We start from the raw sequence: 19,449 nt of genomic DNA, 5'->3' as shown, positions 1-19,449 counted from the left end.
CTCCATCCATGCTGGATATGAGAGAGGCTCGCCTTGGTTAAAAGGTGTCTGCTCCGAGACACGGATTATTGCCCAGATCTGTCTGTCCAGCAGAGGGCAGGAGTGTGCACGGCCCCACCGCTGGATGAAAATGAAACAACCTGTGTAGTCCTGGAAGTATGAATTCTGAAAACCCTCATGTAGTAGACAGTACAAAGTCTGGTGCCAACTCTCCTGACTTAGCAGAGAGGGGAGAAAACACTGGAAATCTTCTAGCCCAGTGGTTCTCAACCTTCCTAATGCCGCAGCCCTTTAACACAGTTCCAGTGGGTCGCAACCCACAGGTTGAGAACTGCTGTTCTAGTCTAAAGTGGGCATATCTTATCTGACAGCACAGGGCTAGCGGCATCAAAAGAACCAGATTTTAGATGGGGGAAGCAGTAAGTTCAAAGTCGGCCCTTGGTAGTTATAGTGGGTCTCGCCATCTTTCTGTTTGGGGGATATGAGGGCCTCTGCCTTTTGGTAATGATCCTAAGGCCTCCTTACAACCTGGGCCATCCCTGCAAGGCTTGGTACCCATGCTCTGTCTGCTCCCTGGAGGGCACTTGGGGAGGCAAGGGCAGACTGGGGAGAAGAGGGTCTGGAGAAAATACAGCCTCTTTCCTGGAGAATCCAATCTTTCCCAGTTCTTTGGGAAGTAGAATGAGATGAAGAAGGAAATTTAGAAAAAGATATGTTTTAGGTAGATATGGGAAGGCCACCTAGCGAGCCTTCCCTGAAACGGAGAGGGTTTCAAAGGCAGCTTGATGGGAAGTCCTCAGTGGAGATAGCACAAAGGCCTCAACAATCGCCTGCTCAGAGCTTTAGCTGATACTGTTATCAAAAACCCAAAAGGCGAGACCCCTGAGCATAAAGGAAGGGGGAAGAATCCCCCCTGGGCTCTGCTGGGTGGGGGTTGGGGGATGGGAGCCTTTGATACCCTCAGAGTAACATTGTCTGCAGTTCTCCAGGGAGCTCAGCTTCTCCTCAAGCTCTCAGCTCACTGAATACCCCGATATCCTGTTTCCCTTCCTACCTTTTATTATGGTCTCCTTGTCCTAGGAAGCCCCGTGATTTGCTGTTTTTCTAGGAGCCCAATGCTGGCTGCTCTTTTTGGGAAATCTCCGCCCAGTAAAGAAAATTATCCTGTCTAGAGTAGCTGACATTTGAGGGCATAGTTCTGAGACCTGCCTGTGCTTTAGAATCATCTGGGAGAGCTCTTTAAGAAATGCACATTCCTGGGCCCTACCCACGACTGACTGAGTCAGAACCTTCCAAGGTGGAACCCAGGAATCTCATTTTCAACACAGTCTGTGACCCTGATGTGCCTCAATTCTAGGACTGAGAGCTCCCATAGTGGGTGGTTCTTGCCCTTTTCATCGGCTTCTGAGCGCTGATTTCTTCTTGGGAAGCGTGCTGTCCTGTCCTGTGTAGAGATGAGGAAGAGAGCAGGATGAAGAGATGAGAATGAGGAATTGCCCCTGCCGGGTAATTTACCACATTCTCCAAGGGCTTCTGCAGTCCTGAGGCAGGGCCTGCGTGCTCAACAACACACCAGGCTGGGGGCACGCCTGTAGTGCTAGCCCTCTGGGAGGCCGGGCAGGTGAATCGCCTGGGCTCAGGTGTTCAAAAGCAGCCTGAGTAAGAGCAAGACCCTGTCTCTAGAAACTACTCAAGTGTCAAGGAGGGCGCCTGTAGTCCCAGTAACTTGGGAGGCTGAGGCAAGAGGAACGCTTGAGCCCAGGAGTTTGAGGTTGCTGTGCGCTATCATGCCACGGCACTCTACCGAGGGGGACTGAGTGAGAGTCTCTTTAAAAAAATCCCCACAAGGGCGGCGCCTGTGGCTCAGTCGGTAAGGCGCTGGCCCCATATACCGAGGGTGGCGGGTTCAAACCCGGCCCCGGCCAAACTGCAACCAAAAAATAGCCGGGCGTTGTGGTGGACGCCTGTAGTCCCAGCTACTCGGGAGGCTGAGGCAAGAGAATCGCTTAAGCCCAGGAGTTAGAGGTTGCTGTGAGCTGTGTGAGGCCACGGCACTCTACCGAGGGCCATAAAGTGAGACTCTGTCTCTACAAAAAAAAAAAAAAAAAAAAAAATCCCCACAAAAAAATGACATATCGGGCAGTGCCTGTGGATCAGTGGGTAGGGCGCTGGCCCCATATGCTGAGGGTGGCGGGTTCAAACCCAGCCCCAGCCAAACTGCAACAACAACAAAAAAATAGCCGGGCGTTGTGGTGGGCGCTTGTAGTCCCAGCTACAGGCTCGGGAGGCTGAGGCAAGAGAATTGCCTAAGCCCAAGAGCTGGAGGTTGCTGTGAGCTGTGACACCACAGCACTCTACCGAGGGCAATAAGGTGAGACTCTGTCTCTACAAAAAAAAAACAACAAAAAACAAACTGACACATCTAAATGAGGATGTCCCATACTGCATAGGGGAGGACCTCTGTGTCTCAGCAGTGTTCTAGGATCCTCATTGTTCTTCCTGCTCTGTCCATCCTGAGTGTACACACACATGCCCCCCCACACACACACACTCACACACACAGACGTGCTCACACACACCTACTTCTCTAAGGTCAGTGTGCACTCTGATGTTGCCCATTTGTGGTTAGAGATAAACATGATCATTGTGAGAAGGCGGAGCAGTATGGGTGCAGGAAATTAGAAGGAATAAAACTGAAAAATATGATAGGCTTAGGGAAAATTTTAATCGAGCAAGTGCGAGAAAAACTATGCATAATTGTGTATGTCAGTCAAAGCTTGACATAGGAAGTAAGAAGGTAGATGGGAAAGTTTGTGTATCATTTTGGTTGTAGAAATAAGGAAGTGAGGTATCTTGCCCATGGGCCTTTGAATCAAATCTTCTAGAAGGCAAACAAGCTGGTTTTAAGTATCCTATCTCACGCTCAATCCAAACTCTGGTATTAGCAGGGTTACCATATTCCATATACCAGAGCGCCCAGGGAAAAGGCAGCAGGTTTAAAATAAGTTTTTATGTTGTGAATCTCCTAAAGCCTTCCCTATCCATATTTCCTTCTGCAGAGATAAACATGCATCAGTTTCCAGGCTGCTAAGGATCAAGTGAGAGCCACACATTCTCATTCTGTGCCCCCTAGGGTACTAGCTCTGTTCTGACCTCCAAGGATGCATAAGTCATTCTCTTTAGGAGTCTGAGTTCTTACCCTGGACAGAGCTGATTTAAGGAGAGAAGAGGGAAAGAAAGAAAAAGTCAGGAACAAAACAAAGAGGTGGCCAACATGCGCACTAGACCCAAGGGAGGTCGAAAGGCGACAGGGGAATACAATGTTGAAAGAAAGGTGACCAAAGTCAAGATGAGCCTTGAATCTCTCCCAACACATCTCAGGAATACGTCCAAGGCTTGCACCCATGGTTTTGAGAAACAATGACTTGGCCTGAGCTGTCATGGTGAAGCTGAAAATATGCTGAATGCTCATCAACATTACAACTCTCAGGGAGACATCCACAGCCACAGCCTGCTTCAGCCTGCTCCTCGTGCCCTAAAATGGACCACCTACCTTGGAATAGGAATGAAAACAGACAAAGTATAAGCTACGGCATGAAACACATCCATGCTTCATAGGTTTACAAGCATGTCCATATCTGCCGCCAATCTGATCGCCTCACAACCCATTTTATAGATGAGGAAACTGAAGCTCATCAAGGTTCAATGATTTGACCTAGGACGTACAGCTGGGACACTGTCACCGACATTCAAATCCATTCCATAATTTTCTCTTGTTTTTCCCTAAACAATCCAAATATTCTTGAGGAGAGAGATAAGAAGCTAAGGATGTTAAATCGAGTCTGGAAATTGTGGGTGCGTTTGAAGGAGATCTTCTATGTGGACTCTCTTTCCATTCCCTTCCTCCCTGTCCCCAAGCTTTCTGACCAAGGACAGAACTTACTTTGTGCAATGGCCATGACTCCAGACAGCGGGGTCATGATGAGGTTTTGAGATTGCTGGGGATTATGGTGGGAGAGGCTGTGGATGTTCGTCAAGGTGCTGACGGGGGGCAAACCTCCTCCCGAGACTGAGATCTGCTAGAGAGAAGAAACGAGAGCAGCATGAGTGGGCCTGGAAGCACAAACAGCAGTTTCCAGAGGGATATGGCTCAGCAGTTCCTCGGCACAGCTAGTTACAAATTCATTCATTCACTCAATAGCAATTATTAAGCACCTGCTCCAGAATAGACACTGTTCTGGGTGCTGAGGACAGAGCAGTAAGTAAGACAGACAACAATCCCTGTCCGCATGGCGCTTCTGAATTACTAGTCTGCTTCAGAAATTACGGAGGGTTGGGGGAGATTCACCCTTACTGGATCACTCTACTCCTTCCAAATTTCCACTATACATCACAGATTAATTAAGTCAAGGAATTGATATTGTAATGACAAAGCTACTAGACAAGCTTTGGCTCCAGGCACCCCCATTCTGTTTCACCAAAGATTAGTAAGGGAAAGCTACGTTTTTTTTTTGGTATTTACTTTGAACATGACCGCTCCACTGAATCCTCTTATTTATTCCTACTAGTGTCTTTTCCCCCCATTTTTCCAAGTGTACAATTGCATCATAAGCATACGATACTAACAGGGTCTCTTCCTTGCTAAAACGTCTAAATGTCCTATTAGTCAGAACTTTCTAGATAATATTACACAATAACTGCTTCAATCAATGTGCTTGTTTTGATTCTGATATTATCAGAAATGGTTCCAATGTTTTGCCATTATGATTATAAGGGAGCTATCCGTTTTATGCACACACACACTGTTTTCATGTTAAATTAGTCTACCATTTATAGTTTAAAATATATACTTTTTAATGATTAAGAAAGGATTATGCTCATTCTGAACTAACCCAGACATTCTCAAGAGCCTCGGGAACTCTAAGAGGTGTTTAGCGTTAGGACACATCAGATGTCTGCGTAACTCCACTTCCCTCCCCTCCTCTTGTGCTCCCCAGAGCTCTTCAGCCCCTATTTCTCACAACAGCACCCAGCTAAGACACCATCTCCTGCCTTGCCCTTCTGGTCAATCCCATCGCTTTCAAGGTTAATTTTAAAAAGAAAGAAAGAAAAAAACTAACCAGGTTTGTTTGTGTTTTGAAAATGAGCATCAAGAAATGAGTTAGGAGTCACATGACCAAGAAAGAATTCTGACCACATCAAACAAGAGAGAACCAGCCTGTTTGCTGGACTTGTTTTTCAAAATGTCAGAGTCATTAAAAAAAAAAAAAAAGTCTGTAACCTGCCCTGGGATGAAATCCCTTGGGTAATGGAGTCCTTTGGAGAAACTCAATGAAGTGACAGTAATTACTCTGCCATTTCAACACTTGGCTTTAATAGTGCGAGAGAAATGTGGAAGCCCAGGATAAAAACAATTTGGATGTGTGCGGCTTTAGGGTTTGGACAGGGCTTTAACTGACTGCCCACAAATAAGGCAGGCATTATTATTATTATTATTATTGTCTCTGTATTACAGATAAAGAGACTGATCTTCAGAGAGTCAAGACCAGCTCTGTGTCACTTAACTAGAGAGAAAGCCAGCACTTAAACCCAGTTTTGCTGGAGTTTAAATCCCATCCCTTACTAAGTTTGGGTAGCCTTGGTCAGAATGGTTACTTCCCATTCTGAAATGCAGCTATTGTGTTGTTTGCCTCCAGGGCTGGTGGAAGCCAGGGAGCTGTTAAGGGTATCAATGGTGGTAATCCTTACATGCTAACTGGGAAAGCCTGAATCATATTAATGCTGCCACATCAGTCCCTTCACTACGCTAAGTGCTTCATGTGCCTATAATCTAGGAGGTGGGTATTATTTTTCCTACATGGTAGACAAACTGAAGCTTAAAGAAGTTAAGAGATGTGCCCAAGTGGTAGAGTTGGGGTTAAAGGGCTCTCCGCTTCCCAGGCCCGAGCTTTTGACCCCTAGACTAGGCCACACTGCTTGAGACTATGAAAGTATCCACCATGTGGTTCAACACACACAGACTGCAACCCTAAATCTGGCTAGCTTTTTGTCAATCATACCACCTGGGCATGAGGATGGGCGGTAGATAGGACAACAGAGCACTCAAATGCATCTAATCCAGTCCCCGGGAGAAGATTTCCAAGGCATGTCCTCCTGAAAGTCAGCACATAGACTGTCAATCCTAGAACAGGACTTATCCAAAGAACAACAGAGCTGCAAACGATCTTTACACCAACCCTGTGACATACGTGTAGCCATTATTTCACCCATTTTACAGATGAAGAAACTGAGGTTAAGCGATATATCCACCTTGCCTCTGGTGAATGACAGAGCCAGTGCTGGGGCACCCTGGTTCCCTTGCCTGTGTTCCTTTTTAACCATATTCCACTCTTGCTGTGCTGGACCCCTTACGGCCTTGTTATATGTTAACAGAGAACAGACTCTTGAATTTGGGCATCCGGGAACACCACATATGAGACAGGGTGTTGGAGACAAGAGAAAAGCCAACTCCTGCGAACCAGCTCCCAGGTGTTTGCTAACATTGAGGTGTGCAGTCTTAGTCAATCATCAATCCAATAATACACTGCCCAGGCAGGGCATTGCCAACAGGAAGGAAAACCACGTCTGCAGGCTGCATTTGGAGCAGACCCAGCCTGGGTGAGGCAGTTTGCCTCTGAGGAGGAGGAGCCGGCAGCTCAGAGGGAAAGCCCAAGGCCCTTCAAGCAACATGAACTTAGACTTGGGAAGTTTTATTCCGTGAGAAGTCAAATCCTCTTCACCAGGCCCCCTTCTCCAGGGACGCCTGGGTAAGCCTTCACCCTAACTTGCATGGGTTTCAACCTGACTCTTGAGAAATCATAAAGCCTCGTCTGTGCCGCTCACAAGGCAGGTGACACAAATCGTTCTTTACGAAGAAAAATCTTTCTTAAGGGATGGGGGAGGGCAAGGGGGCTGCAAAATGCCTCCCCTAGAAGTGCTCTTTCATTTTTGTTTGCAGCTCAGGTCCCCTGAAACTAGAACTGGCCGGGCCAATGCTCCCCTCAGAAAATAGACTTGTTTTTCCTCCAGGGAGCCGAGGACTCGATCACCTGTGACTCACCGTGTGTTGCCTACACAGCACACACGTCAAGGTCTGAAATGGCATCTGCTCCCCGTTGCCCTCCCCCCATCCGGCCTCCACCTGCCTCTGGGTCAGACACCTTGAGAGGATGTAAGCAGCTCCCACTTCAGCATGGAAGTCGGGAACCGCGGCTTCTCCCTCCCCTGAAACACACAGCATGACCCAAAGAATAAAGTTTTCCATTTCCTACCCTGGCTGGTGTCACAATCCCTCTGTTCCCTCAGAAGCTGCTCTCCCCTGCACTTGTGTTCCTAGAGGGCTAGATCCTAATTCTAATCAGAATGTAATTTGAATTAGAAAATTCAAATTCAGGGTGGCGCCTGTGGCTCAAGGAGTAGGGTGCCCGTCCCATATGCTGGAGGTGGCGGGTTCAAACCTAGCCCCGGCCAAAAACCAAAAAAAAAAAAAGAAAATTCAAATTCAAATTGTCCATTCCTCACCAAGTGTGCTAAACTCAATCTGGGTATGGGGCTGTGGTTACTGATACAGAAAACTGTTTCATGAGAATGATACTGATGTTAACACGACGACGACATGGCCATTAGGTGGATATTTGCTCTGCCCACCACTGTGTAGAGTGTTTTGAATGTGTTAGCACACGATTCCCTCAGCAACTCTATTGTCATTATCCTCATTTTATAGATGAGGAAGAAAGGTCTAAAGTGGTTCAGTAACCGGCCCAGGCCACACAGCTATGAAGTACTGGAGCTGGGATTTGAGTCTGGGCAATTGTGACTTCAAAGTCGGTGCTTCTCCCTCTGTAAGCAGCACCCCACCCCTCCTGCCATTTCGTGCCCTAGTCTTCACTGACAGGGCATCCAAAGTCCTTCAGAATTCCAGGTCAAGAATCCTCCCCCCACCACCCCCTTCCCCTGCCTCCCGCCATCGCCTAAATCCTGACTTGATAACGCCTCTCCTTGCCAGTACCAAGGGGGTGGTAAGGAGGAAAAGGGGGCTTGTTTCAAAGAGAGGTGCTCTCAGAGTTAAAAAATTGGCTGCGGAGGCCTTGGAGGGGAAGGATGAATGGACATTTTATCAACGCAAATGTCATTGGCAGCCCCTAAACAAATAGTGTCCCACCCGCTTGCTCCTTTATGAGGCATTCAATCAATAAAATGAGAGCAGAGCACTGTCAGATTTATTGGCTGGGTTCAAACCGAACACCCCTTCTACGCGCCTGGGGCTGGGTCACCAGCACTACCTTTCCCTTCCAGCTCGGACAGCCCCCATTTTCCCTTGAGAGGCTACAATGGTTCATTGTTTGAGGCAGGCCTTGTGAGAAGTTGTGTTTGTTTTGCCTCTTATCTTATCAGCTCCAGGGCTACAATGGCCCAGGTGTACTCACCATTTTAACATCAGGTGAGAGGAGATTGTGGCCTGGGTCCAGGCTAGCTGGGGAGACTTGCTGTAAAACTGATGGGCTGGTCACCATGGCGCTGTTGCCATGGTGACTGATTGTTGAGGAGGAAGTGACCTCATTGTTTCCCTGCTGGCTGTAGCGCACTCCTGCAAAACAACACAAACCCAACAGGGAACATTAGTGCCACCAAGGCTCTGGAACGATGACGCGCTCCCCTTGTTTTCAAGGGTGGATGACCAAAAAAAAAAAACACAGAGTTGCATTCTCTCCTATCCATCCACAAGAAACACTGGCAGTCTTTCTCCAGGGTAAAGGTGTCGTGGCCTCTGCTTTAATTCTAGAATGTATGCTCCATGAGGGCAAGAGATTTTTTGCTGTTGTTTTGTTCACTTGTGTCTTTCCAGTGCCTTGGCACTTGGAAGCCACTCAATAATGAAGAAGGAATTAGAGACTGAATAGATTCTACCCACTACTGCTTCAGAACAGTTATTTTAGGATTTGAGGGCTGAGATTGGCCTTTTCTTACCAGCTGGGGTATATCTTTTTTTTCCAAAATGCCTTCTTGAAATGTTTCCCTGGCCTCGCTTGGCCATGTGGTGCTGCAAAGTATGAGTAGGCCCATCTTACAAAGAAGAGGCACGTGTGCAGTGACCCTTGAAAGAGCCATAGCTTATGCATCAGTCTTCGTGTACCAATTTTTAGCCAAGCCCAAGAGGCCAAAGGAACACAGGCAGAGTGGGACAGGGATGGGGCTGCAGCTAGGAGGCTTTGGCTCTGGAACTCACATTCCTTTGATGGGGTCCCATTTGGCTCACTTCCAGGGCATAGGGAAAGGCCCATCTGCCGGGAGGTGGGGCAGGCAGCATGCACAGGCGGGATGCTTAGTAAACCACTGCAGTTTGGTCTGCAAGGGAGGGGGAGAACCAGGCATGTTTACAACCTCACTGCTCTGACCCTCCCTCTTGCTTAGGAACCAAAATAGAGGTCTGCTCTCAGGAAAGGAAAGTGCTGGACAGAGATCAGATAGCTGAAGGAAGCTGAAGGAGAGCAGGGAACCTGGGTTCAGTTTACAGACCCAAGTCCTGCTCGATGTGCCCATGAAATAGTCAAGGACACAGTTAGGGGTACTCGAGGGCATCTCACCCTAAGCCCTGTGGTTTGTTGCTTTGGATTTGACAAAAGGGAGGGAGACCAAATGCTCTGGGCATGGAAGTGATCAACTCTTTGGCTACACTTCTCCTTTTGCTCAGTTTTCTGAGATGAAACATTCCTGTATACCGATCCTGTTGCCGTTTCCCCTCTGCCCTGCCTCCAGCCCCAGCTAAAGCCCCACCTTCCAGAGTACGCTACAGCGTTCCTCCAGGGGCCAAGCAAGCTGCCATAACCAGCATCCTCTAATTCATTAAGATGCAGCTTACCAAGAGACATAAGCCAATTTTCCTTGGCTTAAGGACATTACCCAAGGCCAATATGACCTCAGGGCTGGGGAAAAACATGCAAATGCTAACTCAGGGTTCTAACCTTCCAGAGCAACTTGTTTGACTATGAAGCGGCCTAATGTTTGCACTATGGGCATTTTCTGCTGGCTGTTTTCCTCATCCTTTGGTTCAAGGGGCTGCCAGTGGGGGTGGCATCTGCCATGGGACAGTATTGGAATTTGGTGGTTATTGTCTAGGGAGGGCCCTACATTTTGCGGGGGAAGAATGGGGACCATGAAGTTAAAAAGAGAGCATCCATCTCTCCTAGTCAACAGCCTCATCTTCCCGTGCACCTATTTGCAGCCCTCCATGCCATCCTTCTGGATTAAATCAGGTCCTTTTTCTTCACTCACATTTGCCACTGAGTTCCCAACAGGATGCTTCCAACAGTTCCAAGTGTTTGAACCGTGTGAGCTCCCAAGGCAGAGCGAAATCTCAAGGAAAAAGAGGTAGACTTCAAATACATAAAAGGAAGAGTTCTCCAGCAAGGAGGGCTCTGCAGGTAGACAAACTCAGGTTCCAAACCTGACTTTGCCCAGTGTATGCTCATGGAGCCTTAGTCTGCGCCTTAGTTTATTCTAGAAAAATGGAGAGTGTATTTCCTCAACAGGAGTCTTTTTGGATTAGAAATAACACCTGCAGAGTTACTAGCATAATGCCCAACAAATGGCAACTATGGGTGGGGATGTGGGGAAGGGAGCTGGCATAAGGATGGATTCTTATACCATGAGATTATGCCCTGAGATTCTAAAATTATAGACAAGTGGGGGCAGAAGGCAAGTACTGGAAGAATCCTACACTGATGCTTTGCCCTGAAAGCAAGTTGGGCGGGGGGCCTGGCCACTGTCCTCTTGCTCTTTCCTTTTGGAGGAATTGGACTTCACCCTGTTTTTCTCCTGCTTTTTCTGACTCCCTGACCAAGCTATTTACCTCCCCAAGATGCTCTGCTCCTGAGAGAGTGGTGATAACGCTGGGAGTCAGGTGTGTTTTCACCTCCCAGCCTGTCCCCATCATCGATTCAGTCTCAAGTCAAATAGTCTCTGGATTTAGCCTGTTTAATTTGGCTGAAGGAAAAGGGCCAGCCCTCTGATGATCAAATATGGGTCACAGGGAGGCTTCTCCCCTACCACAGGCTACCCAATTATTTATTTAAAAATAATTAACCAAGGATATCCGCAGGAAACAAAAGGCTTCTTTACAAGGGAGCATGGCAGGAGAGAGGCAAGCGACACTTGTCAGAATCCAGGCAGCATAGCCTCGGGCTGCTGTGGTTTTCACACTTTGTTTTCTCCCCCAACAGAACTTTATTATGTAAGAAATGTAACGGGGCAGCAGTAGCATGGCACTGCTCTGTTGAAAGACTGATGGCCTAGACCTCCGAATGTTCCTTGAAAAGCCTCTGGCTAAACGATAGAGCCTTGGCTGGGAATTAGGGGATCCTCATTTTAATCTCAGCTCTGCTATCAATGTACTGGGTGAGCTCCAGCTTCCTTTCTATAAGCAGGAGGACTGCCTGCTGAGGGGAGGGGGCTACTGTCACTGCATTGTGGTGGGAGTGAGGCACCAGGCTGCTCATGTCCTCCAGGTCCACCTGTAAGCTCTCCCATGGGTGCTGTTCCCACCAGGAATCTGGCAATCTCTGGTCCCTGGGAGGGTTGCTATAATCAGTCTGCCACCTTATAGGAGGATGTCAGGGGCGGGGGGCAGAGAGTGCATCACAAGGTGTCTGTGGGCAAAACACCAAAAATAGGTGCTTCTGTTAGAGGAAGGAGAGGCCAAGCCCTCCTCTGTATATTTCACAAACTCAGAAGTGCACTTGAAATGAGAACAAAAACGGAGTGCAAAGTGTGTAGGCTGTGGAGCCAGGTGCGGCGGTTTAAATCTTGACTCCCCCGTGTAATAGCTGTGTGGCCTTGGAGAAGTTACTTAACCTCCCTGAGCTCCTACTTTGGGACTGTCCTTATCTAAAAGACATTTTTAGGAAGTCTGAGATCACAAAACTTTATTGAGCACCTATACTATGCCACGCCCTGTGCTAGGGAGTCTGCATTAAAAAGTGGGTTGGCTGTGGCGGGCGCCTGTAGTCCCAGCTACTCGGGAGACTGAGGCAAGAGAATCGCTTAAGCCCAGGAGTTGGAGGTTGCTGTGAGCTGTGTGAGGCCACGGCACTCTACCGAGGGCCATAAAGTGAGACTCTGTCTCTACAAAAAAAAAAAAAAAGTGGGTTGGCATCTCCCTTCTTCCTTTACCTTTGCAAGCCCTGAAAATGAATATGTAACAAGGGCTCAGGTTTAATATTGACTGGCCAAAGATGCCAGTTTAATAACCACAGAGGAGCCACAGGAGAAACGACAGTGGCAGATGGCAGTCATTCCTCTTCCACTCACTTCCTAGCTCAAGCCACTTAATTGGCCCCGTCCCCATCCTTGGCCCTATGAACCACAGCAAGTATGTTTAGCAGCAAAAGACATTTGGGTGGAGTCTAGAGACATCCCTGAGGCCCTGAGGCCCTTGTTCCCAGCTCTCAGCATCATGGGCACTGGATTATTTTTGAATTACTATGGGACACATAGTCACAGATCATGTGACTTCTACGCAATATGAATGCTCAGAAGTGTCAAAAGCAGGGAAGAAGCATATGGTTTTGAGAAACCAGCATACCCGACCCTCCCTTCCTGTGCCAGTACCATGTCCGAGGAGTGCTTCACACTGCTGCAACCTGGGATTCTTTCTTTCTTTTTTTTTTTTTGTAGAGACAGAATCTCACTTTACCGCCCTTGGTAGAGTGCCATGACGTCACAGGACTCACAGCAACCTCCAGCTCTTGGGCTTCTGCGATTCTCCTGCCTCAGCCTCCCAAGCAGCTGGGACTACAGGCGCCCGCCACAACGCCCGGCTATTTTTTGGTTGCAGTTCAGCCGGGGGTGGGTTTGAACCCGCCACCCTCAGTATATGGGGCTGGGGCCCTACTCACTGAGCTACAGGCGCCACCCAACCTGGGATTCTTTTAAAAACTAAGTCACACCATGTCACTGCCCTGCCTGGAAACCTCTGACGGCTCCTCACTGCTTTCTGGAAGAGCCCCAACACCTGAGGGGGCCGAATCGGGCCTTTATGACTCCGGTCCACCTTATTCGCATCATCCTTCACCATTCCCATAAGCCCCATCCCAGCACCTGCCGTTTCTCCAGAGGCCTGGCCATCTCCTTCTTCTGTGCGTTTGCTCAGGCTATTTCTTCAGCCTGGAAAGCTCTTCCCTTCTTTGTGCCACATCCTTTAAGAGGACTAACTGTGGCCTCCTCTGAGAAGCTCTCCGTCCTTCATCCTGGAGAGCAGCTGCTCTGTCCTTTGTATTTTACTTGCCCTGGAGACTTACAGCTTTGGGGCACCCTGTACTCTGCTGATACATTTATTTCTCTCTCCCTCTTAAAGGAAGAGATGACATTTTACACATTGTTGCAACCTCACAGCCTAGTGGAGGCTGAAGGAATGAAATCTCAGCTGCTTTGAATATCCACACCCCAAACAAAAAGCCTGGTCAGTTTTGTAGTTATTATTGTATTGAAAGTGTGACGCCCCCTGTAGGTCCCAGCTACTCGGGAGGCTGAGGCAAGAGAATAGCTTAAGCCCAGGAATTGGAGGTTGCTGTGAGCTGTGTGATGCCACGGCACTCTACTGAGGGCCATAAAGTGAGACTTTGTCTCTACGAAAAAAAAAAAAAAGAAAGTGTGACGCTCTTCTAATACTATTGATGTGGTAAGGAATCATTTGATTGAAATGTGAATTTCACATTTAACAAACAGTAGGTGAATGCAGAAAGCTGTGCCCAGTTGAGTGGAGCCACCTCTACGCCCTCACATGCCCCTCGAACACTGCCAGCTCCCTCAGTTCACTGTATGCACTTATAAGCCGTGCACACACAGACGCACGACTGTCCTTCTGAGTTCAGAAAATCCTCCCTCCATCACTTCCCTATAACCCACAACCTACAACCCTTCTGACGCCCGCTTCCTTAGGCAAACTTCAAGTTCAAGTGCCATATTTACTGATGTACAGCATTTATGTATTTCTTAACCACTTGGGTGTAAAACTCTGGCCATATTTCTTTTGGATCCTTATCTTTTTAAAATGTGCCACTGAGGAAGTTTTTGAGTGTGGTGTCCTTAACCCTGTTTCTCCCACAGGCCCTGTGGTTTTTATTGGTGACAAAGCTGACTGTGTATGTGTGTACAAAGACAGACACAACTGCCTTACGCAGGGACTCCAGAGAGGAGCTGCTCAGAGTTTCATTAACCACAGAGACTTTTTGTAAACCTGTGCTTGTAGGGCTTAGAATTACAGCCCTTGAAGTGTAATCTAGGTCTAAGAGCTTCAAAAACCAGCTGAGACGCCAATTTCACGAAGCCAGAGATTAACAGGCCACCAGCCTCTACATATTTTAACAAAATATCTCTCTCTCTGCTTTAACTCTGAGGATTCTGGGCCAGGTGATTTTTGGGCCTTGGCATTTTTGTCTGTGAAATGGGTACAGATCTCCCTTCTTCAGGAGGCAGAATGGTGAATGACTAAAATAATGCCACAAAACACTGGGTTCTGCTGGGAGAGAAAATGCTGGGTAAACAGAAGAGCAATGTCATTTACAAAGCACAGCCAGATTGCTCTTTTAGTAAGAAGAGAGAAGAGAAGTGGGGACTCCTGGGTAATGTGGGTCTCTGCTTGCTCTCCAAGCTCTCCTTTGGCACTGAAGCCTGGGGGTTCCTTTCTTTGCACCCAGAATCCGGTGGGATGCCTTTCACCCCTGACATTTCAGAGCCAACCTCCCATCCCTGATAATGCAGGAATGTTCCTCTGGCTGGTGGACCTCTGCCAGCCCGAATGAGCGTCCCAGCCACCAACAGAGTAAACATTACTCAACTGGCCAGGGCTCTGTCATACACATTCTTCTCCTGTGTTCCTAACCTCATGCAGAGCACAGCCCAACCCTGTTGGGTCTGGAAACTGGGAATTTAAACTCAGGCAGGAGGGAGTATGCAAAGGAGAAAGTTCTTCCAAAAGGAAATAACTGTGCCCATACATTATGGGGAGATGGAGCTGTCTTTCCTGTGCCGCCAAAACTGTGTGTTGGGGAAAGGGCTGGAAGGGATTAGGCCAGTCTTGATGGGCTCAGTACTGTGTCCTAAGAGCTCCACCTTGCCCGTGAATACAAGTTCCTTATTTCAGTCTGGTGAACTTCTGAGATGCTCGTTTGGAATAAAAGAGTGTGAACAATTTTATTCCAAACGAGCATGAAACTGGAAATTTCAGAAATGAAAGCTTTCCAATGAGTTAGTCTTGCAGCCTCAGTTTCCTCATTTCTAAGACGAGACTTTTGCGAGTTCTTATTCATAGTTCCTCCTCTCTAAGGAAACACATTCCTGTTGGCGGAGAGTTTAGGAGATTGAAAAATATGAAAGTCTGGGAGGAAAATCTGATACAAGATGAAAGCAATTTAGTTTCAGTTCCAGAGCCCTTTCTACCTAAGGTTGCTTAGTTAGGAACTCAATTCATAAGAGGAAAAAAACACAGACAGGCCTGCAGGGATGGTAAACATTCTTGACTCAAGGAGTAAAAGTTGAGTGATACTTCAGGGAAGCCCACAAACTGGTTTTCTTATAAAAATCAAAGCAAATGTAACTAAGAAAAGAAAAAAGAAATCTTCCATCAAAAGCAACTTGACTGAGAACAGAAGCTAATGTGAACAGTGCATCTGAAAAAAAAAGTCGGGCATGTGGGGGCTAGAAGAGCAGCAGAATCCATGTGTTCTCCCCCACAAAGTCTGCCTCTCCCATCGGCCTGGCCTCACCAGGGAGCTAGATTCTGTGGGCAAACATTAGGTGGTTTGAAAGGTGAAAGACTATTCAGCCTAAAGACTGCTGCTGCAGGCAAAAGAAACCACCCTGGCCATTGAGGACTGGGCAGTCCTTACATATATATATTTTGTACTATCTGCTTCTCAGTGTGTCACAGATGCCCATTCGACAGAGTGGAAAACTGAGGTTCAGAGAGGATGAGGTCATTTTCACTACTTCTCCCTAGGAGTCTCCCAGCAGATCCTTGTCCCTTTTCTACATAACCCCAAGTCTACACCAGGGATGTTGAGCCTCCCCGTCATGACCCATTAATAGTTTGAAATGATTTTATGGTTTGTTTACGTGTTTCTGTGCTGCAACCCTCAGTGGAATGTAACCCCATGGGGGCAGAACTGAGTTTGTCTTCCCCATCATCTCCTCAGCCCCTTGCACAGAGCCCAGCCGGTGCTAGGCACTCAGGAAACATCAATTGAAGATGTAAAAGCTGAACAAGTGGCTACGCTCCAACTCCGACCGGGGGCTCCAACTCTAACTTCACCTTTAGTCTGTTGAGTTGAATGGTGGGAAAGTGAATGGTGGTATGTAATCTACTCTCTAAATCTTTTGCTTTTTAAAGTTTTTATTATTTTATCGTTTTTTTTTTTTTTTTTTGCAGTTTTTGGCCAGGGCTGGGTTTGAACCCGCCACCTCTGGCATATGGGGCTGGTGCCCTACTCCTTTGAGCCACAGGCACCGCCCTAAATCTCTTGCTTCTTTTTTTATGGGGTGGGGAAGATAAGCATTCTTTTTAAGGTGGCAGAAGCGGGATGGTAAAAGAGAAGGAAAGATATTAAAATATAATCAAAATGGAAGAAACAATATTGATAGATTTGGGCAACTTCATGTTGTTGTTTTTTTGGCGACAGAATCTCACTCTGTGCCCTGGGTAGAGTGCCATGGCATCATAGCTCACAGCAACCTCAGATTCTTGGGCTCAAGTAATCCTCTTGCTTCAGCCTCTGGAGTAGCTGGGACTACAGGCGCCTGCCACAATGCCTGGCTAGTATTTCTCTTTTCAGTAGAGACAGGGGTCTCACTCTTGCACTGGCTGGTCTTGAACTCCCGAGGTCAAGCCATCCAACTGCCTCCCAGAGTGCTAGGATTACAGTGTGAACCACCGTTCCTCTCCCACCCCCCAGTTTCAGGTTTAAAGGCATGAAGCAAGGTGGGTGCGCTGAGGAGCCACAAGACTTCCTCTCCATCCTAAGATCAGGGACAGTCTGTGCACAGATGGCCAAGGAGATGCCGTGGGAATGACCCATTCCCTCCTTCCTGAGGTGTAAATCCGATACCCATTACCTAGGGCTTTGAAGAGAGATGGGCAGGCACTTCCATTGGCACAGGCTGACCTTTGCTAAAGGTTTTAGGCAGTAGGTAAGAACTCCAAATGCAGACACACCAATGTTAGAACCCAGTTTGGGGCCCACTGCGTTGATTTGGGTATAAGGAGAAGAAGGGTTGTTTCACGGGAATTTACTGTGGCAACGTAAGTAACTTAAATGCCCTTTTCTCCAAAGAAACTAGGATAAAACCAAGAAGGGTTAATGGTGGACATGGTTAGGGCTAAAGGCCGAGGGGACAGACAGTGCCCGGCTGCAGTCTGGCTCCTGGGGTCTGGTCTTTTCTGAGAGGCTGCCTTTGCCGGCAGGAAAGGCCCCTTGGCTTGGCTGACAAGGAGAATGGTGATACTCCTAGTGGGTCTGGGCAATGGGGAGAAAGGCTGTAAAGCCATCAGCAGACTGAGCCACTGGGCATGCACACAATAGTAGGGTCCTATAAACAGACATCTGTATTGTTACTGAAGGGCTAATAAAATTGCCTTAGAGAAGAGAGGTTTTCCACTGCAGCCTATTCATAAGCAGGACCCTACTGGGAGCTGAAACCCAAGAAGAAGGTCCTTTGAGGCCTGGCAAGTGTCAGAGCTGCCTCATTTTGGGGGATTGGCTAGGCAACCTCGTCATCACTGTGGCTGAGGGCCTCTCCATCAGCATCATTAGCGTCATCACCATCACCATCATCATGACAGATGGCCACAGTCGCCCTGCAGGCCCAGGGATGCTGGTCCCAAGGACCACCCGGTGCTGGGGACTGAGACCTTGGAAGGTGGATGATTACTGGCTTCCATTCTGCTGGGAGAACAAGAGTACCAGTCAAATGCTCAGGGAGCATCCCCAGAGAACTGATGGCTGCCCAGATCTGGGCAGTCCTGTTTCTGTCTCTCCAAGACTCCAATTTGCAGTGAGTCCAATCCCTTTTCTTTCTTTTTTAATTTTCTTTTTTGAGACAGAGTCTCACTTTGTCGTCTCCAGTTGAGTGCTGTGGCATCACAGCTGACAGCAATCTCAGACTGCTGGGCTCAATGATTCTCTTGCCTCAGCCTCCCAAGTAGCTGGGACTACAGGTGCCCTCCACAATGCCCGGCTATTTTAGAGGTGAAGTCTCTCTCTGGCTCAGGCTGGTCTAGAACCTGTGAGCTCAGGTGATCTGCCCACCTCAGCCTCCCAGAGTGCTAGGATTACAGGTATGAGCCACTGTGCTCAGCTGTCCAATCCCTTTTCTAAACGCCACTTTGCTCAATGGAACTCAGGAGGAGTTCTCACTCTGTTCTTGTCCTGGGGATATTGGTAAGAGCTGATAAAAGCAATGAAAGCAGCAGAACATCAAAATAGTAGAACTAAACTAAATAAGCAGACTAAACCAGTCAACTAGAGGAAACTAAACTAGTAGAACAGTAGGAAGAGTCATCATCTTTGAAAAGTTTCTGGTAACATTTCACGTCGACATCATTATTATTATTATTATTTTTTGTGGTTTTTGGCCGGGGCTGGGTTTGAACTCGCCACCTCTGGCATATGGGACCAGCGCCCTATTCCTTGAGCACAGGCACCACCCCGACATTATTTTTATTATGCTCTAGTTAAACTCAAGTTAACGAATGGGAGTCGACCTGGATAGCACTGTTTCTAGGAAAGAGAAAACATGCTTTAAATGATAATGTGTATATATATATATGTTATGTACTAATTCCATGTTCAGTTTAACTCCCAAACTGGGTATCAAACTTCTAAAGCAGGGGAGTTATGCCTTACGCTTTGACAAGAAGCCCTGTGTCATAGATCTCTTCATTTCACAAATATAAGGAGTATCTCAGGGCTATGTGCCAGGGACATAGTGGTGAAGAAATCCAGCTCACTCCTCAATGTCGGTCTAGCCTAAACTCTGGCACTCAGGATACATACACACTGAGCCAGGTGTTCGAAGGCTTCAGGGACCTCCTTCTTCCCAGTGGGAGTAAGGCTGGGTTCGATATTTCGAACTCGATATTTCACCTGGGTTCTAGATAACAAGGAGAACATTTCTGTTTCTGTTTGTAAAACACTTACAAGGTAAATTAAGCACTTAGTGTGTGCTCACCATGCAAACTGATGCTATACAAATAGGACGTGTCGTTTAGGGGTTTTCCACCCTGGTTGAACTCGCTTGGGCTTCATTGCCGGCCCAGTCCAACAGGTGCTGATTAGGAAGAGGCCCTCTGCAGTGGACGGGGTCAGAAGGCATGGGCATGCAGGATGCCATTCAAAGGCCCTGAAAGTGTTAACCTCC

General features: G+C 47.7%; 1 protein-coding gene across 11 annotated transcripts in view; it reads right to left on the bottom strand.

Annotated features, from left to right (window-relative positions):
- Positions 1 to 19,449, bottom strand: part of HNF1B (HNF1 homeobox B) — a 55,985-nt gene that overhangs the window by 14,553 nt on the left and 21,983 nt on the right. For 6 of the 11 annotated variants that reach the window (XM_053568388.1, XM_053568392.1, XM_053568390.1 and 3 more), the window contains exons 5-6: positions 8,466 to 8,626; positions 3,944 to 4,076 (exon numbers count right to left, since the gene is read on the bottom strand). In XM_053568388.1, coding sequence (XP_053424363.1) covers positions 3,944 to 4,076; positions 8,466 to 8,626 — 294 coding nt within the window. Of the gene's footprint in view, positions 1 to 3,943; positions 4,080 to 8,465; positions 8,627 to 19,449 lie in introns of all 11 variants that reach the window. The other 5 variants (XM_053568387.1, XM_053568389.1, XM_053568382.1 and 2 more) reach the window with 1 other exon arrangement.

Source organism: Nycticebus coucang, chromosome 18 (assembly GCF_027406575.1).
Source record: "Nycticebus coucang isolate mNycCou1 chromosome 18, mNycCou1.pri, whole genome shotgun sequence".
NCBI lineage: Eukaryota > Metazoa > Chordata > Mammalia > Primates > Lorisidae > Nycticebus > Nycticebus coucang.
Note: the sequence above shows the minus strand (reverse complement) of the source record. Positions and strands in the feature narration are given on the sequence as shown.